This window comes from Condylostylus longicornis, unplaced genomic scaffold (assembly GCF_029603195.1).
Source record: "Condylostylus longicornis isolate FDR11 unplaced genomic scaffold, ASM2960319v2 ptg000010l, whole genome shotgun sequence".
Lineage (NCBI taxonomy): Eukaryota > Metazoa > Arthropoda > Insecta > Diptera > Dolichopodidae > Condylostylus > Condylostylus longicornis.
The window spans coordinates 22,885,386-22,912,152 of record NW_026577979.1 but is presented as its reverse complement, the minus strand read 5'-3'; the positions used below and the strand labels follow the sequence as shown (position 1 = coordinate 22,912,152).

Genomic DNA, 26,767 nt, shown 5'->3' with positions numbered 1-26,767 from the left:
TCTATTATGCTCTGTAGTCATCATGATTATTAAAAAATTTAACACAAAATTCTTTCATATTGGTATATACTCTTTCTAACACTGACACAGAATTACGATTTTTACAGCAAATTCCCTAGAATAACAATTAAAACATGTACTTGCGATCACATCGGATAATTATATGTGTTGTTATGTACGTTAAGAATAAAACTTCATTTTCAAATATTTTTAAAGCTAGCGAATGAATCACTCTTTTTATGCACATGTTAACGTAATATACATTACATTAAGAAACAGCAAATATATTTTCTAACTTTTTAAAATGATGTTATATAACATTTTATAGTTAATTAAAATATTTTCTTCTCATTACAGACTGGGAAACATTTCCACCGAACTTCACTATTAATTAAGGCTTTTAATCATAAGTTTCGTTTAGATTTGGAATTAAACTCGTAAGTATTTGAAATAAAAATGTTTTAAATTTTGAAAACATCTAATTTATATATATTATTTCTTTTATTGATTTTTGATAAACCAGTCCAAGATATTATTTTTGTAAAATTAATGCGCGCTACATAAAAATGTAATTTGGACCGTCATAAAATACGCAGTTCTCAGTTTTAATAATTTCAATTCTTTTTATGGCTGCATCGACAATGGCTGCTGTTTATAGCTTTTTGAAATTTTTTTTTTCAATTATTTTCTAGTCTAATTTCAAATACATATATGTACAAAACTTCGAGCCAAAAAAAGTAATTAATTCATCCTTTTTTCAAGGCTTTTAAAGCTTTGCCATAATCATATGTGTTCAAAATTGAATTGTAAACTAATATTTTTATTGTAATTTTTTTTTTTCGTTATTTCAGTTATCTTTATTTCCACCAATATTTGGTGGAAAAGAAAACGAAAAAACGAAAACCTTACATTTTGGTCTCTAGATTGTAATCTAATTCAATAAAGAATATTAAGAAATCTACATTTATTACATGCTCTTACATGCACTAATATATTATTCAGAGTGAATTTTTTATGCTATGCATATATTTTATTGTTCTGTATTTATGAAAACAATATTATAAGGGAAAGGTTTCCATATACATCCAATATCATATACCCATGTACTTGGATTCGAAGGCAAAGAATTGAAATTTAAAAAATGTAGTCGGTCAAATGCATGCCTTATAAAATAGAACATTTTCCTTTTATAAATTATGCCTTTTTTTATAGCTTTAGGTCTAAGTAATGCAAATAATTCTCTTATTTTTATTTACATATGTATATTATAATCATGTATAAATTTAAAAGAAATTTCAAAGTTTTAAAAAAATTGAAAGAAAAATACTTCAATAGAACTAGCAGGAAGAATTATTTTCTAGAGAAATAGCACATTCACTTACATGATTTCGAAATTTCTTTTATGTTGAGACGGATAGACAGAGTGTGAAATAATTGAAAATTTTTTTACAAAAATTTTTGAAAATATCCCAAGAATGAGATCTCATCGAAGATAAAATTGGTTCTACCAAAAAAAAAAAAACACAAAAACATAGCACAACGAAATTTTTTAGAAAATATCCATGTACATGTCATACATATTCTAAATGTAATGAAAATATATACACTTAGAACATGTATGTAGAACTAAAACAAGAATAGAAACTCAAACAAAATTATTAACTTGGTAACTATAGTGCGCTAAATTTATAAACACATATTATGTATGTATATAGGTTAAAAAAAAGACAATATAGAGTTACCAAGCGTTCTGTCTTATTTTGTTTTGTGGTAACCATTTTTCCGATATATTCTTCGAATATATTTGTCCTTAGTTCTCTTTTTTTGCCTTGTTTTTACATTCAAAAATAAGCACGTAGATTCTCATTGGAATGAGTTTAACTTAGATTTATTTTATCTTCCTCATTATCAGTTTTTTACTATTGCGGTCAAAATATTCGAAATTCATATTCGATTTATAATTTCAATATTTTCCGTTTTTTTTTTTAATTATGTAAATAATTTTCATGATAGACGCAATATGTGACCTAATCCGCACACTTACCTTACTCAAATTTATTAAGCAGTTTTGCTTCTGGTATTAATAAAATTAAACGGTTAATTAAAATTTTGTTTACCCGATCCAGTTTTTTATTGTCCTTCTACTTGTGAAAATGTGATCAGCTTTCTACACTGTTGCTCTGCTTTTACATACCAACCAAATACCACATAATAATTGTAGAACATCGAAACATTTTCTACATAAAACATAAAATTTTTTACGAAAATTATCTTTAGAAAAAACCCACTAGTAGGACAAAGCCAAGGTAACAGAACATTTGTAGTAAAAGCTGGATCCTCATAGATATTTCTAAAATTTACTTTTTCAAATAAAATTGAAGTAGAGGCCAAAAGGTTGATAAGACCTTAATAGTAAGTTTTCTAGGTACGTTCATCTTAAAGCCGTAAATAAATTTTCGGAGGACTATACATACATATGTGGATAGAAGTCTAAATTCACATTTTTAATGAATATACAATAAAATTTTCATTTAAATCCAAACAGAAGCAAAAAAATTTTACAAGTTCAGTGCACCGAATTCCGTTTAATTTCATCCTAATAAATAGATACATTTCTAGAAATTTTAAGAAAACGAGTTAAACATGATGATGTCCAATTTAAAGGCCACTCAGAATTCAATAATTGAATATTGAAAACTTTTAGAACTTATAGCCACATACAAATAAACTATAGATACACGTGCAAAGGCAAAAAAAATATTTAAACAATGTTCTACGCATAAGAAAGTAAAAGAAATAAAAGTCTGTCTGATTTTATTTTCTGGTATCAATTTTTCTCGGAGAACTCTGCATATCTGATAATATCAGTGCTGTAACAAAATGCAGCAGGTAGTACCCATTTTCAAAAAATAACATTAATAAAATTTCTCGGACATTTTTCAAGAGGAGCTTAAAAATGAGATGCAATTAAATAATTAACAGCAGTTTGTCCTCCAAATTTGTTGAAAATGTACTTAAAAGTAGATAAATATTATGCGCGTAATTTCAAAAATTAGTGTTTTTAAGAAGATTTTCAAATAACATTTATATTTTAGTTAAGATCAATTTTTTGTTATGTGTAAAATTGAAAAATATTTCTGCTAGTTTAACCAAAGACCCAGTTATACATATGTATGTATCATATGTACATATATGGATCTTTGGTTTATATATGGATCTTCATTTCGTATAGACATCTTAAAATTTAATTTTTTACCTAAAAAAATTTTCAAAGTTAAAAAATTTTCAAGAATAAGGCATATTACTTTTTATATTAGAAATATTGTAGTATTTCAATCAAGTTTTTTTTTCGCTAAAAAATCGAAATGATAAACTTTTGTTCAAAGCTTCACCGCTTTGCTAAAAATGAATTTATTTCGAACAGAGGAAAAAGGCATATAAAAACAAAACTGTTTCCAAGATAACGAAACACGAAAAATTCAGTATCTATGCAAGGCATGGTTGCGACACAACGGAAATTATATATTTAAATTGAAAACTGTACATAATTGATCAAAATTTTAGAAAGATGAAAGGAAAAAGTTCAAAAAAAACAGAAAGAATAAATTTTTTTATTATAAATGAAAATTACTTTTAAGTTGCACATTTGAGCATAAATTATTTTTTTTTTTAATTTTTTTGTTTTTTCAATCATAAAAATTTTTAATGTAAATTCTATTTAATTTAAATTAAGTATGTGAAAAGTACTAAATGAACTTGTGAAATAAACTACTTTCGTTCTTAATTGTTTTTATGCTTTTAAAATTTTTAAATAAGAATTATTTTTAATTTAAAAGTGAATTCTATTTCATATTCATTATTTTTAAGCAAATTAAACACAAACTTAATTAAAAATGTTTATATTTTCTTAAAATTCAAAAAAAGTTTATGTATATATTTTTACCGACCGCATTGAATACAATGAGGTAGGTTATGTGATGGCACCAAATTTTTGATGCCAAGTTTTCAGCGGTAGGAGTGTAGGGAAACGTAAAAAAAATATTTTTAGAGAACGTCGGTCTGTGTGTGCAGACGTGTATTTTAAGTTCGTCGGAATAGATTTTGATGAAATTTTATATGTGAGTTTATTTTTGCTACAATTTTACATTTTTGCGAATATAAAAAGAAATGATTAACCAATTTCGTTTAAATTTAATGTTTAAATTCGGGGTATTAGGACAATGAATCTATAAATTTTTTTGAAAGATCAGGGCTCGCAAACCGAACTTGGGGTCGATTTTAGATTTTTTACCATACCTATGAATAGATTGATAGAATTTCGTGAACTTAGATATTTGAGTTCTGGTTGTTACCAAGAAAGTTCACACTTTTTTAGGTATGTTAACCAAAAGCTTACTAGTGCCCTTAAAATTGCATATAGTATGTATTTAAAACGCATTTTCATAATCTTCAGTAATAGTTTCACTAAACTAGGGCTTGCGCATTGCGGTCGGTTATACGCTGACCACATCAGATTTTTTGATATTTAAAAATATAAATAATAAAAATGAATAATGAATATATAATAAAATAGCTATAATTAGTAAAGTGAATAAAAAATTAGTACTTTAAGTGCATAACAAAAATACAATTTTGACTCAAACAATATTCACCTGAATAATACTTACTAATTTATTTTGTTTGCTCTATTTGATAAGGTTTCTTGTTTGATAGTTAAACAGCATTTCTGTTTTTTTTTTTTGGTTTGGTTTTTAGATATAATATCTTATTAAATTGAAGTCTTTTCAATTTTGCCAATGAAACTGGAATCTCAGCTTATATGTTTGTGAAATTTATTACATAGATCAAATAATTTTCAAAAGAAGATCATATGAAACACAAAAATTTGCTCGCACTAGAAATAAGAATTTATATTGATTTTACCTTTGAAAAATGCGCGTGCAGATGTTTAAAAACAATCCATTTTAATACAACAAAGATATTTCTCAAGCAAAATCTTGTAAATATTATTGTGGTTGAGGTTTACCGTCACTACAAAAAATTCGGCTGTTACCATCCGTGCGCGATGTAATTCGATATTTACTTACCATTTTTGTGAATACGAAAATCGAACCTCTGAGCTCTGTTTTATTGTCTATTGGTAAACTGTCAACTTTTACAATTAAAAAAATTTTACTTCAATTTTCTTGATTATCGACGTTTTCGTGTTGAATATTTACATGAACATTAGAATTTTCGAAATTATCACAAATATTAACAATATGTTCACGAACATATTTTCAAAACATTTGCTACGGTTTTTTATTTGTTTTGGTTTTCGACAGTTTTGTCAAGTTTAAAACTATAAAAAAAACTATACTTCCATGTTTCTCATACATGTTTTGGGTGTGATTATTTGCAATTCAAAGGCACATTGAGCACATTTGCAACTATGAAAGCAATTGTGTTGTTGAGTTATTTTAACATTTCTAAGAGCCTGAACGTACAGTTCGCTATTTTAGTCGCTAAGTGAGAAGAAAATGGGTAACTATCATATAATGTCATTTTCGATTGAGAAGAATTATTTCGTATTGCGTATCTTGTTTTTTCTCAAATTTACACAAAAGTTATTCACTTTGTTTCAAATGAAATATTCAATAGAAAAATAGAAAATTCTGATTCGAAAGTGAATAAAAAGTGAAAAAAATAAATTTGGGTCAAACAAAAGGTTTGTAATGTAGTACTTTTCCTCTCAACAAGTGAAAATACTGATATTAAAAACAATCTATGTGTACCTACTCTAGTAAAATTAGTTTCATTCACATACAAAACTTTTTCAAGGACGATTTATGCAGTTTTTAAAATAAAACAAAAATAAATTTAAAAAGGTTTTAAGATAATGCTCGATTTCAAAGGTGAATTACGTGAGTTTCGAAAAATAATTATATTTTTAATGGTGCGAAAATTCAAATATTAGAAGTTCCGAGGGGCGAAAACTGGACAGGGTGTGCAGGTGGGAAAAATTTTCTTCTAACGAAATGAACTGTTTATTAGTGTCTAAAAGCTGTAAAAATTTCACATCCTGGGATCTCGAGGAAAATCGACATTAAAAATTTGGAAAAGACGAATTTTAGATAACGGTAAATTTTAGCGGACATTTTATTTTTTTAAAGTTCAAATATTATAGTATGCCGCGGTAGACGAAGCAAATCACTGCATTCCCTAGCTTGCAAAATTTGAAAAATGCTTTAGACAGGGTGAGACAGGTAAAAATTTTCTTCTACGAAAATAAGTTTTCAGTAAAGATCTATGCACGTATAAAATTTCAGCTTTGTATATTCAAGGGTGTAAGGGAAGTTTTGTAAACATTTACACAGAAACTAATACGCAAAATCGGGAAAAGTGCTAAAAAGCGAAATACATGATTAGGCTATTAATATTACAGAAAACATAAAAGAATTAAGGGCAAGAAAGGCATTTTCATTATTTATACATTGTTATTTTAAAATAGCAAAAGTGAAAGACTGATATTCATTGTGTTAGTTACACTTTTCAGAAAAAATTTCCTATTTGGATAAATAATATCACTTAATCCAAACCAATGGAAATAAGTCTTTTTTGTGAATGGGATTAAATATATTGAAAACTGCTCGTTAGTATTTCTCAAACGAAAATATTTGAAAATGAACTAAAAATGAGATCCAGCCAGAGTTGCTCTCCTTCACTTAATAAAATTGGGGAAAATAAAAATTAAAAAAAAATATTATGTTCTAGATTGTTTAAAATACTTCTAACGTTGCTTGTTTTATAAACAAGGCCAAAAAAATAATATGGAAGACACAAAATCGGAGATAATTTTATCTAGCGGAAAAAAATTTCTTTTATTAATATTGCATCAAAATATCAAGTACGTACCATTTGTTCTACTTCTGCCTATACCTTTTACGAAAGTTTAATAAAACTACTAGTATTCTTCAAGTTTATTGATTCATCATATTCCAGAACTAGCTTTAACGGACACTTACATTATTTTATTAACTCTTAATTTCATTGATCTTCAAAAAAATAAGATAGACTATGTCTCAATGGAAAAATTCATCAAATACCTACGTATATATATTTAATTTTTTGCTCGCTTTTTTGAAATTGAATGGAAATACGGAAGATAAAATTTCGTTATAATAACGGTAGTAAATGTTATGAATATTTGGGACATTATGAAATGTGAAATTTTTATGAGCTTAGTAAAAACCAAAGCATAAAAAATAAATAAAAAAAACATTGATATTTTTTTCTTCTTGTTCTATTTTCATGATTTTAAAAGAATAGAAAAAGGACGAGTGGATGACAATACCTAATAATAATAACCGCTATTAAAATAATGTTACGGGAACATTCTACTAAAATATTATTGTTAACTTCCTCACAAGATTTATAGTATTTGTTATTTATTAGAATTATTTGCAATATTCCTTGAACAAAATTATAGTTTTTCTTTCCGAAATGAATCAAACGTAAACCTAGAAGGATAAAGATGTCCTTAAGCAAAGAAAAAAAGCATTTGCATAAGTATAATGCCAAAAATTAAAAACAATTTATATTTTTTATTTCAAATCGCTGTTAAAATTAAAATATTTAAAGAGGCTTGTTAACTTTATTCATAGTTATGAAACTTATGAACTATTGTTTCTTTTCGTGGATAATGTTAATTCATATTGTCAATAAAAAAATTTTTAATTTACTAACTAATTGAAATAAGAATGGACACTATTTCTTTAAATATATTTTTCTCTTATTTTGAAAAAATTTAATTCGTCAGATATTATAAAACATTTCATGCAATAACCATGAATTGTTTGCTTTTACACTTTCTTTTATTTCATCTCTAATCCAACGCTTGAAATCATTGTCGTTTTTCATCAGGAATTTTGATACTCCTCCACTTGCCTTCATGGTAAGTTTTGTCAAAACGCTGTTAAAATTATCTTTAATACCTTGGGAAATGTATATCTTATAGATTAATGCAATTTAAGTACTTTATGTTTTCAATAAAAATATCAAAAAATATTTTAAAACGAATTTCATATTCAGAAATACAACAACAAAACCAAAAATTTTCGAGCCAAATAAGAACTATTACATGTTTTACACCACATATTACAATTTCGTATGCGAATGTTTGGCTACTACCTGTAAAGCTTGCAAAAGGTGATCGCAAAAGTAAAAATTTACCACATTTAGGAATATGAATTTTACATTTATAACCTTTGAAGATGCTTGACTTAAATAACGTAGCTGGGCTTTTATAATTCATAATTACAAACATTTTTATTTTAATCTATACTAAAAATTAATCGTTTTTACTAAAAAATAGTTTAAAAACTTCTTTCTTACAATCCATTCCAATCTTTTCCAATATCTTCTAATATCTTTGTAATAATTAAAAAATTGTAGCGAAAAATTACAAATTTTGCTATTGTAATAACTCACCACTTTAAAAAATAAAATACTTTAAATTATCGTCTCTCTAAAAATTGGTTTTTTAAAAGGTTGCCTCCTTGTCTGATCGAAAATCAATAATATAATAAATATTATTGTCTAATATTATAGTACGTCTTACTTGTACCAAATACACTTGCATATGTACCTATTTGGTACATTTACATTGGTATATGTACAAGTATTCGTTATTTGTACCTACTATATTTTATTCGTTTAAAAATCTACATAATATTATATAACTTGTATGTATGTATTATATATATTTATAGCCCTTATTTATAATCTTTTGTGTATAACAAGATTAAGAGTTTTTGTAAAATGTATTATACACTCCAGAAATACTTTGGAATACGTTACCACCACTCCATAGACTTGAAAAATGAAAACATCGGCTGTACCTATTCCTTTTACTTGGGTTCCATTCATATGAACAAGCAACTAAAAAATGGTAAATATAAAAACCATCAATTTAATTTTTCTTCATTGTTTTAATGCTAAACGTCTTGTCATTGCCCCAATTTTTCCATTTTATTTAATTTTGTTAAGTAAAATATTAAATTTTAAATGAAAAAGACAAAATTATAAACGAAAGGATCACATCGACAGCAATGAACTATTGGGCACTAGATGTATTGTACAAAACAACCCACTAGCAGAAAAATATTTTACTATAATATTTTTCAAATATGTACATATTATGTACGTGCGTTTATCTGAAATATATTTTTGGCAGATTCTATGAAATTGAATATAAATATTCCTGAGGTGAAACTTTATAACAAGTGTTATCTCTAGAAAAAATATATTTGAAAATGTAGATATACTTACATACATATTTGTATATTTCTACGATAATTTTATTTCTATTTATATGTGGTTTGATTTCCCTGTACTGGCTACATAAATATAAATTTTCCTATACTTCTCAACTGCATTTGGATTTTACGTTGATGTCAGTTAATAAACTTGGAAGAGAAGTAGTTAGAACCATGTTAAGCATACTGATTTTTAATGATTAAAGATACATATTACTAAAAAACATCTGAACTGTTTACAAAAAGTATGATTTGAAAACCAAATAAATACAAAAATGTGCTGGCATGTATTTCAAAACAACTAAATGTTGCTGCGAAATTCGTCACAGCCTTTTGCAAGCCACTTATGTTCAATGCTTTGAAGGTATTTGCCATTTTAATATACTTGCTTTAAACATTTCAAAAAAAAGGTCTTGAACAATACCGAGAAGGTAACGGAAAATTCAAAAAAACTAATTTGTTTTGGTAAGATTTTTATTTATTTGCTAATTGCTAGAATGGGATTGATAAAACTATATTCTGTGTAACGTTTGCTTTGCAAATAATTATGCTTATATTTGGTTATGCTTAGAAATTTTATAAACGTAAATACTCCTTTCCAAATATAATTTAATAAACTTGACTTAAATTGACAAACTCTATCACTTTAACACATTACCTTTATTTTACTTTTTGTTAATTTAAAGTAACAATACTATTTTTTGAGCTTTCAAGGCATTGTAAATATGTTACATAAGCCCAGATAAGCTATCCATCTGAATATTTCATCTATCTTCCTAAAAAATTATATCTTGCCTTAACTTTTCTATATTTTTACCTATTTATTTTTTATATATAACATAGAACCATATCCATATATTTATCTGAGCTTATCTTTACTTTTTTTTTTTTTTTAATTTTTATAAATATTCATTCACATTGATGGTAGTCTTCATCAGGAAGTATAAAAATAATAAAATAAGAAAACAAATAAATAAAAAAAAACTTAAAAACAACTCCTAGATGAACAATGAAATTGATGCGATGCTATTCAAAAGTATATACTTTTTAAAAATGGTTTACTACAAAAGAGCGTACACTTACACATGTGTATTTGCGAAACTTTCCAGATACATACACACATATCAGAAAAACCGTTTTAATGTTTCACGGTGTCACAGTATTACCAAAAGGTTGTGATTCTTGCGAATCGCTGAATTGAAACGCTGAATTCTTGTGTTTTTAACGGCAACGCCAAAAAATTCTGTGAAAACGCGGACGTGATTATTATTATTATTTCTTTTTTTGTTCAGATTTTATTACCTCTTCGGCTTTATGTAATAAGGAAAATATTTTGACTCAAATATTTTCAAATTTTTGAGCGAAACTGTACTAAAAATCAAATTTGCGCTTTTAATATTATATTAAAAGTTCACTACCTTTAAAATTTTATAAAAAGATGTAGTTTTTATCACCTCATGCACCTTTTTGCTAAGTTTATAAGAATGGATTTACAGAAACCTGATTATTCCATTTAAAAAACATATAATGCGGCTTTTTCACCCGGAATATACATATGTATCAGATTGCTTTATTGTTAGCAATCTGTTATTATCGATTGAACAACATTGTTTCTTAATTGCTTAAATGAAGAAACATATAGATACTTATAATTTATGAGGGCTCAGACAAGCATGCAATTTTTTGTTTTTTGCAATTGTTTGTTGCTTATTTGTATTCTATGGATTTATATTCAAACACGTACATATGCGAATGCATGATCGCATGAAATTAAGCAATCAAACAGTTTTGTAGTTTTTTACAAACTGATTGCAATTTTTAGTTCACGCAATAGTTTAGTTGGTTAGATGTGCCGGCAACAATTTTACAATCAAGCAATAATTGCAAAACTAAAAATTGCACGTCTGCTTGAGCTTCAATTAGCAGTGATTGCTTTTATTTTGTTATTAAGTTCATCTGAAATATTATTAATTTTCGTTTGTATTCAGTTGAATCATTTAATAATTTTCAATAATTGTGTTGCAAAACTTATATAGATTCAATATGCTTTTAGAAATTTGGCAACATCTTATTTTTATATTACAATATAAAAAAAAAATATTTAAATAGGAATAAAAAAAAAGCATATAAAAAGTTACTGTTTGTGGTAAATGTGCGTGTATAATGGGGTTGTTTACCAAAAAATGGGAGAAATAAAAACAAAAAACGAGAAGGGATGAATAAAAAAAAATAACAACAACAAATCAGCATATAAATGATGAGCTGCAGAGATAATATATTGAGTCCTTTAATGGGTTTCTTTTTAAATAAGTAAATAAGAGAGTATCATCACGTTAAGCGACTCTTTTGTGTTAGCGAACAAGCGGAAAAATTAACGCTATTTTTATGCATAGTTTTTCTTGCATTATTATATTTAATATATTATGACATAACATACATATACAAAAAAAGGAGCAATTCTTTTAAAAATATCTCATTATTTCTTTTTCAAAATTTTATACAATTTTATAAACAAAAACATAAAGACAACGCAAGATATGTAGTAATTTTACATTAACATAAATTAAGCTCAATCTATAATTTTAAAGTCAAAAACATATACATATTTTTCGAAAATATTTTATAAATATCAAACCTAATTCTTGTTATAATATAGTACAAAATAATAACGTATGTATGTAGCTCAAAAATACTTTACAAACAACAAAACTTACTGAACTCTTTAATTAAATTACTGTTAAATTTTTTTGATGAAAAAGCTCATAATTGATTAAAATATCGTTCAAATATTCTGATTTATCGAACGGCACTTTATAAATATTTTTTTTTTAATCTTTGAGCACTGCAGCAAACCAATTTTACAACCAACTATAATTAACTTATGAAAAGTCTCATTTTATGACAAAAATTTGCACTGTTTTAGTGAATATTTCTTTTTAAATTCAAGTCTCATTCCATTCCTTGTTATGTAAGAATGTAAAACCCTGTTAAACGTTTTTGTTAACGGTTTTAAATAGCGTTTAATTATTTTCTTTGAATTTAAAATAACTGAGTATTTTTCCAAAAGTCCATTAATGGCACTAAGAAATATTAATATCAAGTCGCAAAACAAAGCATTGTTTAACTGTTATAAAAATATTAGATAGCTTTATGTAAAGCATGTTCAACTTATAGGGCGCGTGAGCAAACTTGATAGCACTTTTTTCTGGCACCTAACAGAGCTCTAATCGCATTTTGGGATTTTTGGCAGAAATAGATATTAATAGTTTCAAATAAGCCAAAAGCCTATCACTATCTTTTCAATGATGTAGCAGCTGCTAATAGTTGAATGATTTTCGACCAAATATGGTCTAATGATGCATCGATCAAAAAATTTCGTGAAACCTTCGAAATTCAAACACTTAACACTTCAAATACCGAAATAACTCTGAAAATTATGTGTGTGAATAGCATACGGAAACATTACCTTTTTGTAGGAACGAACTACTTACTTGTTGCCATTTAAATGTTCCATCAAAAAGAAATTGTGTAACAACATTGATATTGTGATTTGCGATGTACTATAAATTGCGAAAATAATAATTTTAATTTTCCTTTTTGATATCTTCTAATGTTATTGTGTATTTTAGGATACACAAAAAAGGGCCATCTAGGGAAAATACCGTCAGGAAAGAAATATGTGCATTTTTTTAATCTTAATGCTATTTTAGCTTTTCAAATACCTATACATCATTATTAGGCAGTTTATCTTTACAATACCAATGTCGTGTGTAACGAGTTTGCTACTTTTTTACGTTATTTTTAGCACATTTCTTACTAAGTTAAATGGAATATTCTTACTAGCTCCACTTTGTCCGTTAGAATATTCACAAAAAAATTTCTACAATATACTAGGAATGTGGAAATTGGGAAACCGATAACTCCACATAACCTCTTTTATAGAACCCTCTTATTAGAACCCAACTTGTCAAACTTTTGAAAGTTTACTCTGTTGTTACACAAAATCCCATCGAAGAATTCTACAAATAATATTAAAACATTTTGTACCTTGCGTCTATTTAGTTTTAAGTGTTTGTAGATACCTCTTCCTCTTTAAATCAAAAGAACCTCTTTAAATCAAAAGTAAAATGTGCTTCTTTGAAAAACTCTTAGTTTATTCTAAATTCTTTCCATTTTTGTTATTTCAGTTTTTTTTTTTCAAGTAAGCGCATTTCAGGTGAGATTTATTACTGCCTTTTCTTCTTTATTTGTGTGATAATTTATTACGATGAAAAAGAAAACTGAAAACTGTATTAAAAGTAAAAACGAAAGCATTGGAAAGAAATTGAAAATAAGGTTATTTGTGGTTAATGTCTATACATCTACACATAAAATAATTACACAAACTTACTTTGTTTGTGTAAACAATATGTATGTATGTATTTTATGTCTAAACTCTAAAGCAACCTACAAGTATGTACATATCACAGACATCTTTATATTGTAGGAGTTTATGGTACGTATACACAAAAACCAAACCTTCTTTGCCATATTTTTAATGAAAGCTACATACATATATTTATAAATGTAAACACAAACTTGAGTTTTATGGACCGATGCTTATTAATCTTCTTATAGGTTTTAGCTGTAGTAAAATAAAAATTTTTTATCAAATAAATATTTTATTGTCTAGATGTGTGGACAAATATCAGGAAATTCGAATTTTCTTAGAAGCGCTTTGTGTATTTTTTTTTGTACAAACAAAAATATATTGTTTAATGTTTACACTTGTACAGAATTTCATAAAACCAAAATTTAGAAGAAAATTCGAAAATAATTTATTACCTGAATTTTGTTTGACCGATTAAATTTTTAAATATAAGATTAACTAATTTTGAATATTCTTCACGATTTTGAACTTATGACCTATTTTATTTAATATATATACGATTAATATTTTAAAATCATATTGAAACAAGCCAGTTAAATAAAAATTTTTTATAATATGCACCTTCCTGAAGTTTTTACATCATTACATAAGGACAATTTGTAACAGAACTTTTGCGCAAATATTATTAAAATGCTACAAATTAAATAAAAGACGTACTGAGACTAATGAAATCCTTATTTCAATTCAGTAACACACAATTTTTAAAGTAAAATAAAATGGTCCATCGACTTTAAGTAAGTAATATTTTTAAAAAGGTAATTAATTCAAGGTTATCAATTTAACCTGACAATTACTTATTGCGTCTAAATAAAATGAAACTTTGATCAGTAAGAACCTACAATTTTGAAGTCCTCTTTCGTTTAAAGTTCAAAATGTGCGTATGTAGCACACGAAACATATATTAGCTAAAATACATATTCGATTCTGAATAAAAGGAAGTTGGAAAAATTTCGACATTGTCAATAAACATTTTTTTTTTATTTGACATTTTGAGCAAAATGACCTTATGAGCAAATAATTTATTTTCAAATTCAACTTTTATGTAGCCTGCAACTTTCTTATTCTGTTCTGGGACATATGATTGTGGTGTCAGAGTTCATAAATTCAAAATACAATAATTCGCAGTATATATAAATGTATTCGTTTATATTTGTAACGAAAATATATGTATTTACACATCGTAATGAAAATTATTATTGATGATGATAATTTATCGAAACAGAAAATTTTATGATTTATCAGCAATATAACAATTAACAACGTTTCTTTTTTCATATTTATACATATATTCGCATATGAAATATACACAGAATATTTAGATATAATGTATGTAACCAGATCACATAATAATAGAAAGAAAACTGTTTCAAACTAAAATTTTCATCACATTATAAATTTTTATGCACACGTGTGTGCATATTTTATGAATAATAAATCTATTTAAAACAAAAATTGGAAAAGTTATATCCTCGATTTTCAATTAAATAACCTTCAAATAGTATTACATAAGAACTTCAAATAAAAATTAAAATAAATCTGTTAGACATTAGTAGAAAAATGTTATACTACTCGTACTATTATAAGAAGATAAATTGCCGTCGGAATGACAGAATTTTGAACGAGATGAAATGGAAAAGCCAAGATCTTATGAGTGAAATTCTTTCGCTTTTTTCCCACCAATCATAAATAGAAATGTGTTTAAGAAGGGGTGTAAAATCTTGACTGTAATTTGAATGCATAATGTACCTTTGTGTGAATATTATATACATTCAGTCCGTTATTTGATTCAGTTTTTCGCAGTGATTCAGTTTCTCGCAGTGAGTGATTGTAATTTTAAGATCATAAATTTAAGAAGAAAAAGGCGAACGTTCCATTTCTTATTCGATGCTGATGCACCAGCAAAAATGGATAGTATATCTTCAATAAGTATCCCTTCAATAAGTGAAAAAAACTGATTTTTAAAACTATATGTGTACTGACTACACTAATGAAGTCACTTTCATTCATATACGAAACTATTTCAAGGACTGCATACATTTATGCAGCAATTTTGTAAAATATTTTGCACAAAATTCATTGATATTTTCGAGAATTTTTCAACAAACATTCTTGTACTTGTACCCGCTGCATTCTGTACCGATCTACACCCTATATATTAAGAAAACATTATTGGGATTTTTAGTGTTAAATATTCGTGACAAATCAAATTATATTACAGGTAGAATATGGTTGGATAGATTGTAGATTTGTAATTTTTTATGGGAACAGCATGGTGCAATTCCCCACGTTCCCCTACGCTCCCGCCTAAAATATCTCCGTTCCAAGTATATAGCTAAAAATATCCCCAAGCAAATTATATGTGGGTAAAAAAATAATTTGCCAAAATATTTCATACCAAACACTATTTTACAAAAATTAATATACACTGATTATGTAGCTTGTTGGGAAGAGCTGCATTTTGTTCACAAGGTAATTTATTATTTCTATACCATTTCAGTTTCCATTTATTCAATTGTTCTTGATATGTAAACTGTGCAACAGAACAGTATACATATCGAGAAACAACATGTAATTCTTACTACAATTATAATGTTAGGTTGTTTTAAAAGTATTTGAAAGTCTTTATTTGTGAACATCGCTAGTGCAATATACCAAAATCTTTTCACCAAAAAGAAATCATGTTTTTTTCCTTATTTTAGCTCAATCACAAAACAAAAATGTTTTTCTCTTTCATTGAATAAAGACAATCATCTTTCAGTTTTTCTATTAATTCTGTTTAAATAGTTTTAACAAATATTTGTTTTTACAAATTGAGTTGCATAAATTAAATTTTAGATCTAATAAAATTCATAACTGGGGCTTAATCTAAATAATTAAAAAAAAAATAAAAAATGAAGCCTAATAAAATGCAAATAAAAATATTGTTATTTGTAAAAATTCCTACACAAACTGTTCAGTTTTTTAACTCTTGAACACACTGATTATATAATTACCAATCAATAGAACTATCTCTGGTATAACTACAATAGAAAATGGGTATTAGGTTTTGTCAATAGTGATGCAAAATACCAGTCAAATCGGCAATCTTTTCGACATAAAAAATTTGTAAGTACAAGCAAATAAATTTCTCTAAGAAAAAAAAATTCTAGCAAACTAGTTAAACCACAGCACTTTAAATATATTATAAATACGAGGCTTGAACTGTCGAAATAAGAAGTTAAATAAGAAGAGAGTACGCAACATGCCAAAATTCTGAAAAATTAGGTGAAGAAAATTTACCTCTTTTCAAACTTACCTGTTATTCAAATGGCCATATATAAATTAATTTTAATTTCCATTGCAAATGAATATTGAATTCGCGTCACCATCGATATTACAAAATAAATAATGAAATTAATTTACCAATAATTTAATACACACACCATTTAAACATTTCTTTACGTGAAATACTACAGAAAATTAATAAAGTTGGGTCAAACCAATGGTTTGTATTGTAGCACTTTTCCCTTCAACAAGTGAAAATTCTGCTTTTAAATACAGTCTATGTATACCTATCACACATTCTAAAAATTATTTTCATTCATATTGAAAACTATTTCTAGGGTTGCATATATTTAGGATGACGCATATATGCAGTCTTTGAAATAAAGCAAAAATTAATATAAAAAGGGGTTAACATAATGCTCGATTTTAAGGGTTAATTGTGTGAGTTAAGAAAAATAATTATATTTTTTAATTTCACCGTTAGCTTTTTGCGTTTATAAAAATTTGAAAAAGCTTGCGGTTTCGGAAATATAAGGTGTCAAAAATTCAAATTTTACGAATTTCAAGAGGTGATAACTTGAGAGGGGGTGGAGATGGAAAAAAATTTTCTTCTAACAAAATGAACTATTTGTTAATGTCTAAAAGCTCCTAAAAGTTCAAGCTTCTACAGGCTGGGGTCTAGAAGAAAAACGACATCAAAAATTTGGAAAAAAAGGACTTTAGATAACGGTAAATTTGAACGGCCATTTTGTATTTCTAAAGTTTAACTATAGCATACCGCGCAAGGGGAAGCAAGCCACTGCCTTTCTGCGTTTGCAAAATTTCAAAAATGCTTATGGTTTCATTGCAACAAATAGGTAAAAAAGGCCATTTTTAGGGTTTTGGGGGGGTATAACTTCTAGAGGGGGGGAGATAGGTAAAAATTTTGTTCTACGGAAATAAGTTTCTAGCAAAGATCTATCTACATACAAAATTTCAGCTTTCTATCTTCAAGGGTGTAGAAGTTTTGTAAACAAAAAATGTGTCCACGGACGGACGGACGGACGGACGGACGGACAGAGTGAAACTAATAAGCACTTTTTTCAAAAAATTTTTTGGAAAAGTGCTAAAAAGTAAGAGGATAGATATAGTGTGATATTACACATATTCGAATTTTTTACAATTTTATTATTATATTAGTTATTTAAAAAATAAGTACAAGTATTTAAAGTAATAAATTAGAAAAATTCAAAATATAACCATGGAATTTATTGAAATATAACTATGTAAAATATATATAAATATGCATATTAAAACATAAGAATTTAGGGAACTACATCTATTATCTAGCAACACAGTATAAGGCAGTTTTACTAAATTGGTATTTTTACCTTTATGCCCACCCATATATGTTTTATGCTAATATTAATTAAAATGTAATACTTGACATGAACATTTTGATTGCGTTGTTGTTATTGAATTGATATTATCTACACAGTGTATTGTATGTTAACGTAAGTGTAGGTGTATTAGTTAACATGTTTCTGTAAATAGGAATCAATTGGTGTATTTGAAATATTTGAAATGAATAAACAATTTCAATTTTTATACCTACTTGAACCCATCATGCCTGTGTTTCTTACGTACTCAATAAATAACTGTACTACCTCTATATGGAATTATGCAAATATATTTATACATATGTTTTTTATAGTATGTGGATGTTAACAATTGTTGCTTGTATCCTTATTTTATTCTTCTTTCAGTAATAATTGTTTATACAGGATATAGGAATATAATTTCATATACAATGTATATATTTATGCCTATGTGTATATGGAAGCTCAGCTAACCCGATTGTACATTCGATTTCGAAATAACAAAAAAAAATTTTATGTATATTCACTTATCAATAAATAATATATTTGTTAGGTTAATTAAAAATGTCTGATTTAAATGCCAAGGCTCAAGAAACTTTCCTTATAAAATATTCATTTCGGTTCTTTTTTTTCCTTCTCCTTCTTTATTCTTATTTATAAATGACTTATCCTTTCTCTAACTCGCTGAAATATTTTTTATGGTATTAGAACCAATTGTATAGATGATTTGCGTCGGCTATAAGTTTTGTTTTTTTTTTTTATTTTTCAAATATGCAGATTTCAAGTTTAGTTCAGTATCTGTGTTATGTAAGCAGTTAAAGATTCGACGATCGGCTACATTTTAATAAAACCTTATTCCTAAATAAATTATATTTTTTTCCGTTATACGTGTGTAGCTATAACTTATATAGTTAATAAGCAAATTTATAGGACGTATATACGTTTTAAGTAAACGTGCATACATACATATTTCATTAAGATTTGGTTCATTTAAATAATGTTTTTTTTTTGTTTTGCTTCTGATTGTGGCCTTTTCGTGATGGTTTTCTAACCCAAATACCGCATAACACTAAAATAAATTACAATAAATCTTAGAGGATATCCATGTCGAAAATGAAATGAAATTTACACGAACTTCGTTGTTTGACGTAGGATTTCAATATTTTTTTTTATTTCTTTTTTGTTTGTTTTTCAGAAATTATTTTGAAAAAAAAAGGAGAGAACAAAACTAAAGCAACATTTTTTCTTTGTTTTTGAAGAATTAAATAAAAAGAATAAGAGGATTTCAAAGATGTTCCACGTTTAAGAAATTAAACCAAATAACCTGATGAAGTAATAAAATAAATGAATCCTGGTCAAACCAATGGTTTGTAAAGTAGCACATTTCAACCATCTAATTTAAAATACAAACTAATTCAAATGATTTAATACAAACACATAATAGAAATTTAATTCTTGAAAAATTCGAATTTTCTACGAAAAAAATAGTTATTTGTCAAAAATATTAAATTATTTTTTATGGCATATTTTTATTGCATATTTCTGGGAACAAAATAAAAATTTAGTGAAAGAATTTTTTGATACATACACTTTTTTGAAGTTTAAGATTCAAACTGCCATCGTTTTAGATTTTTGAAAATTAGTGAAAGTTTTCGTAGTAAGATGTTAAAACGATTACATTTTCAGAACTTCTTTAAATTACACCTCGAAGAGTTGGAGGTTTCTACAGCATTCTAGGTTCTAATTAAAATCTATAAATACAATATGTTAACAAAGAACGGACAGATTAAAACTTAAATGTGCTACAAAAATTTGCTCAAAAATTAGAAAAATAATATGAAATAAAAAATTAATATGAATAAAGCTTTAAACAAAGTAAGGCTGTAGCAAATTTTTTATTTCAATAAAAAAAAAAGAAAAAATTGACACAAGTAAAAAATTATTCAGCTTTAAAATTTCGAATTGAACAAAGATAAATCAAAAAGATTCAATGGAATTCTGAAAGTACTTTGCGTGTAAAATAATTTTCATAATCTTACATCTGGTATTCAATAGCAACCTAATTTCATTTACGAAATTAATCTGTTTAATAATATATACGTTAAATATTTTATAAAAATTTTCGAACACACTTATATATTACACTTTTTGTTACTTAGTTTTGATTGTAACCAATTGAACGATAACTTGAATAATGATAAAAATTAAATTAGTCCGTAAATTGTTTCTGAATGTAACTAGTATTCTTTAATAAATTCTTTCAATTTAAACGCATCGCCCAATATCATTTTTTTTTAACCAAATCTTTTTTAACATATTCCATATTTAACTTAACATCGCGTTTCAGAAAACCTACGGACAAGTGAGTTATATGTTTTTCAAAATTAGCAGCTATGTACTTTGTTCTAAAATCTAAAATTGTCAAAAAAGAATATAATCAAATTGAATTTTACTATAATAGATGCGAAACATTAAACTTCTTATTCTAACATTGAAATCAAATGCTTATCAATAAGAAGAAAGAAAACAGCAAAATACATTTTTTTTAAATATTGCAAATAATTCACTAAATTACAATTCATAACTCCAAGCATAAATTTCAGTAAAAGTGATAAAAAATTGACAATTTTAAACCCATTTAAATTCAGTAAAACTTAATTTGACAGGTTTTTTAAACTGAATTTTAGCTTCCATTATTAATTTATTTCTGTATTACATGTTCCTCTGTACATATACATATACATATATGTATGTACGACTGTATAATACATGTATAATATAAAACATCTGCCAATACTTTTCACTTCAGTTTCAAATAAAATATTTAGTGAAATGTAACATTGTACGAACCCAGTATTTGTATGTACGCACATACATATATACTCGTATATGTATACACAAAAATTGAAAAATTACCAATTTAGAATCGGAAAATTGCCTTGAGATAAATTAGATTGCATAAATTTTCACAAAGATATAACTAAAAAATATGAAAAAAAAAATGGAAAGCAAAACCGGGGAAAAAAATAATCCTGCAAATTGGTAAAAACTTTTAAAAACGAAAATCGAAAATTTATTCAATATGAAATGAAAAAATCTACACACACGCCAAAATTGGAATGGCATTGGTAGATAGGTGAAACATTTATGCATACTCGAATATATAACCATATTTTATATCATGTAAGTATGTATGTATATAACAACGATTTACGTTTACTTTTAGGTGAAAAAAGCTGCATAATAAAAACATATATTTGATTTGCTCCATTTTCTTTGAAAATAAACCATATCGTAATAATACAGACGTTCATCCCTTTCTCCACATCTGTGTATGTGCATATATATATTGTATAAATGTAAAGTTTTATAATATAATATGCTTGTACGAGTACATGTGTATTAAAAAACATTTATGTGTATTTAAAACCTTTTATAAAATAATAAAAAACTACCTACTCTTGTTAAACAAAGGGAAACATATTTTTTGTTTTACTGGCAGCAAAAAAAAAAGGGTGAATTGCAAATAAGTTATTATTTGAGAGATTCACCTAAAATAAAGTTTTGCACACGCAACCATACGTTTGTAACATTTTTGGCCGTGTAAATGCAGATAATTTGAGTATGTGATGTTGATGATTTAAGATTAAAGTCGTGTAAGGTCTCGTAGCAAATATTATTTTTCTTAGTGAAAGTGCCATAAATAACATATTGAGAAGAGCTTTACACAATTTCTACACTCTCAAAATATTTCATAACTACTTATATAATTTACCCAAAAATTAATAACATTCAACTAAAATTTTTTTGTACAAATGTTTGATTAATATATAAGTTGAATAGAAAATTGTTAACTCAAGTTCCGAAGTAACTTAAGTCATGCATATAGTTTATGTTGGAACTAAGAATAATCGATTATCTGAGTCGAATAAAACATTTAAAAATTTCAGTATTCATTAACAACCATCATATGAAAACGAAACAGAATAAGGTAAACAAAGATTTATGCAGAGATGCATATAAATATGTACATATATATACCCCCAATATTATTTATTCATATATTTTAATATGGTATAATTTTTGTAAAAAGCAGTGTACATTTTCTGTGTTAAAGAAATTCTTTCAAAAAAGTTGAAATTTTGTTGTTAGAAATTTATTATCAATTTTAAATATTTAGTGGAAATTTCATAAATTAAATTATTTGAAATATATTTTCGATCAATTTTAATTTAAATTTTAAAATAAATTAATTTTCAAAATAACTAATTTTGCAAACTATATCAACTGTAACTATTACCAACTTTAATTTTATGATTAATTTCGGTAAAATTTGAATTAATGATTTTCCAAGATGGTTTTCGAGCGGGTACCAGGGTAGATGGGCTGCTAACATGCGAAATCAATAGCATGCCTTTAAAATGCCTTAAAATTTAGTTTTAAATTGATTTCTGATTTCTTATCTTACACCATAATTTTGCAATTCTTAAAAGTTCTAATCACACTTCTTTTCCAAATAAACAACAACAAAAAATTAAAAATGAAATCTTACACAGCAACTTAAAAAGTGCAGCATCACGCCTAATTTTTGATTTTGTTTTATGAAAATAGTTTTAATGTCTCAAAATTATTTTAGAAGAAAAGCTCTTCATTTATAAGTTATGAAAATTAGAAAAATATGTTAATTTCAATATATATTATTAAAAAAAAAAATTACACAAATTTATTGTTCTTATTATCAGCCACATCATTGCATGCACGTACACAAAAATATACGAAATTGTCCGTCCGTTTCGTGATTCTCAAAATTAATTTAGTAAAGAAATCTAAATCCAAAATATCCCATTTCGTCACACAAAAGGTTACATCATAAATGTTTTCAATTTTTTTTTTTGCTAACAAAGATTATACATTTTTGCGTTCAATTTGAATATCTTTCGATCCGATTTTCCCATTTTCCCTTTACAAAAAAAAAAAAAAAAAAAAAAATAAGGGAAATAAAGTTAAAAAAAAGTGGATAACATCTAAATGGATTTCTTTCAAAGATTAAGGCGAATTTATGAAATATAAATTAATTAATTTTATTCAGTTTTTTTAATTAAAAAATGTAAAAAAAAAAACAGAGAAATGAGAAATAAAAATTCAATCAGAAAAGAAAATGAGATGTTCTAAAGTCTATCATTTGAAATTCAAGGCTGGTTCTTTTGCGATTCTAAAAACACGGCTCTTTACACTTTCAAATAAATTTTCTCTTATCGTTTTTCTTGAACTGGAAACGAAGGGAAGAAGGAAATGACATTGCATTGTATAATATTTTAGGTGTTCAATTTAAGTTTTCCGTTTTAAATTGCCTTCATACTTTGTCAGAGTGATTTTTGTTTTTCCTGTTTTGTTTTTTTTTTTTGTTAAAATAATGAAAATGAGAATTTATTCAAATTGAAAATAATTCTCATGGGTGTTTTTTGTTTTATGTCAAGATCCTGTTCCTCTTTAATTTTTGCTTTTTTCGTTATTTTTTTTTCTTTTGGTTTAAATTAATATTATTTTCTTCTTTATCATTTTCATTTTGTTAAAATATCGTTTTAGAGAGAAATTGTCTTTCGAATACAGTTAAAATCTGATATAACTAACGTACATGCAAAGTTAAATAATTTATTGTAGATTTGCTCATTAAATAAAGGAAAATATTATGTTTTTGAAATTATTTTGATAGAAAATAAAATTGAGATGTTAATTTTAGTTAAATTATACTAAATAGCTAAACGAGGAATTTAGTGGCTAAAAATATTGCAATTTAAAAATATTTTTACTCCCTTTCTTCTAAGTAAAACTATCGCTTTTAATTACAATAGTTAAACTTTTAGTAAATTTCATGGATGTTATGCTGTAATCCGCTCTAACATAGAAAAGGTTTCATTTTTCTTCCTCATTTAAATGGTATGTAAGTAATTCACAATTTAAGCTAAAAATACACGAAAATACATATTATTGCGCTAATTGTATATGCTAGTTTTGCCAACGGCGCAGAATATTTTGTAAAAAAAGCGGTTATTCTATCCCTCTGATACGCGATTTTAATTGATATCGTTCGGCAATATACTTTTGGAACAATAGTTTCATTGAATATTTTACTGATGTAGATTGTTATCACTATTCTTATCACTTTTTTGTTCTTGAAATACTTCTAAGATTTGCTTGCTTGTGTAGCAACGATGTTTTTTACTGTAGCAGCAAATTATTACAAACTCACCTTTTAAAGTATTATGAAATTTACTACGTATGAATTCACAAGGTTAAAGTTTATACTCGTATTATAATAGTTTCATATATTTAGCAATTTCCTCCAATTTAGCAAAATGCAAATGTATTTTGCATATGGAAATATAAAAATACCTACAGTGTGGTGTAACAAGTAGTGATTAAAAGCGTTATGTGAAAAAAGAGAAAAATTGTTATTTCATGCGCATTTATATCTTAGTGAAGTTGCAGTCTATACATATGTCCAATTACATTTTACATATATTCTGAAAATTTTAATGGAATGACTACAATGATTCGGGTAGCTGCCATACTAGTCCCAAAGCTAATTTAAAATATTTGGAAAAATAGATTCATCAAACTTTCATATATTTATATATATATTACATATGTCCCTAAAAGTTTGGTGAAGTGACTTGACAGTTTCAGATATCTGCAATACAACTATCCAGTAATAAAGCTCAGAATCTATTAATGCAAGAATGAAGTGTTTGTTGTTGTTGTAATTTTGTTATTTTCTAAGTAGATTTGGAGCACTTTACACTACTATACGTTAATATAAAGCGGATAAAAATGTTCTCATTCTTATTTGATATCCTTTTCTCTTAAAAATTTAATTTTGAAATAAACATCCATATAAAAAGAATCTCGTTTTTGAGAATAGTATAGAAATTAGGCCAGTATAAATATGAAAGTTGGATCCAACCAATGGTTTGTATTGTAGCACTTTTCCCATTGCCAAATGAAAATACTGATTCTAAAAATAATCTAGGCTAATATACTATTAAAATACTTTTATTCATATACGAAATTATTTCATTAAGGATTGCATATATTTAGGATGAGCGATTGATGCAGCTTTGAAAGAAAGCTTTGAAAGAAACATAATGCTCGACATTAATGGATAATTGCATGAGTTAGTAAAAATAATTATATTTTTTAATGGCATGGAATTTATCGTTACTTTTCTGCGTTTATAGAAATTTGAAAAAGCTTTCGGTTTCGAAAATATAAGGCGCCAAAACTTTAAATTTTACAAATTTCAGTAGGCGATAACTTGAGAGGGGGTGGAGTTAGGAAAAAAATTTCTTCTAACGAAATGAAATATTTATAAATGTCTAAAAGCAGTTAAAATTTCAGACTTCTATAAAGCACGGTATAAAAGAAAAGCTGTATCAAGAAGAAGCCAGCTACTATTTTTCTGCTTTCGCAAAATTTGAAAAATGTTTATGATTTCATTTCAATAAATAGTTGAATAATGGCAATTTTAGGGTTTTTGGGGGGGGGGGTATAACTTTTAGACAGAGGGAGAGGGGTAAAAATTTTATTCTACAAAAATAAGTTTCTAATAAAGGTTTATGTACATATAAAATTTCAGTTTTCTATCTTTAAGGACGTGGAAGTTTTGTAAGCATGTTCACGGACAAACGGATGGGCGGATAGAGTGAAACTAATGAGCACTTTTTTTCAAAAAATCTTTTGGAAACGTGCTAAAAAAAGCTAGTATGGAAAGAGCCAGTAACAGAAATTTGAGCGTAATGATGTATGCCAAAAAAGTATGATTTATAAAGAGCGCCTGGTGCAAAGACAACACGTGGTTGTTACGAAATACTTTGACTGTATTTTCGTTAAGTATTTGTATAAGTTTTTTTTGGATACTTTTGCATTACACATAGAAATGTACGCGCGTATCATAATATTGAATTGCTTAATTTTAATATAAATGAAAGCACCCTAACTAAGAGAAAAAAATAATAAGAACAAATAAACATGAAGGCCAGATTACTGCTCTGTTGTTTTTTTTTATTTGATGCTTTCAAATTAGAAAAGTTTTTTGAACTTGATGTTTTACATTTTTTAGTGAATTCGAACAACCGTAAAAAAGAAAAATAAATAAAATTAAAAATTCTTGCATTTCTACGCGTCTTTATAGTGTCCTTTTCTTTATCATCATTTTTATTATTTTTTATAATGCCTTTAAATGATAGAACAGTTTTTTGTATATGTCCAACTCAGTACTTGAAAATAACCCAGAATTCTTAAGACAAAATAAAAATTAAATATTTTTTTCCTGTCCTAATTTTTGGGTCACTTTTTTATTCTCATATCATTTTGTTAGGGATCCTTTGCATTTTAACTATTATATTGTATAAAAAGAGAAA

At 26.2% G+C, this 26,767-nt stretch overlaps 1 protein-coding gene across 10 annotated transcripts in view; it reads left to right on the top strand.

Moving 5' to 3' along the window:
* The window catches only part of LOC129619114 (disintegrin and metalloproteinase domain-containing protein 11), a 417,704-nt gene that overhangs the window by 74,669 nt on the left and 316,268 nt on the right, over positions 1–26,767 (top strand). For all 10 annotated transcript variants that reach the window (XR_008697842.1, XM_055534202.1, XM_055534200.1 and 7 more), the window contains exon 3: positions 358–437. Coding sequence is in view for 9 of the 10 variants with exons in the window: in XM_055534202.1 (XP_055390177.1) it covers positions 358–437 (80 nt within the window). In the remaining variant the exon portion in view is untranslated. The remainder of the gene's footprint in view (positions 1–357; positions 438–26,767) is intronic.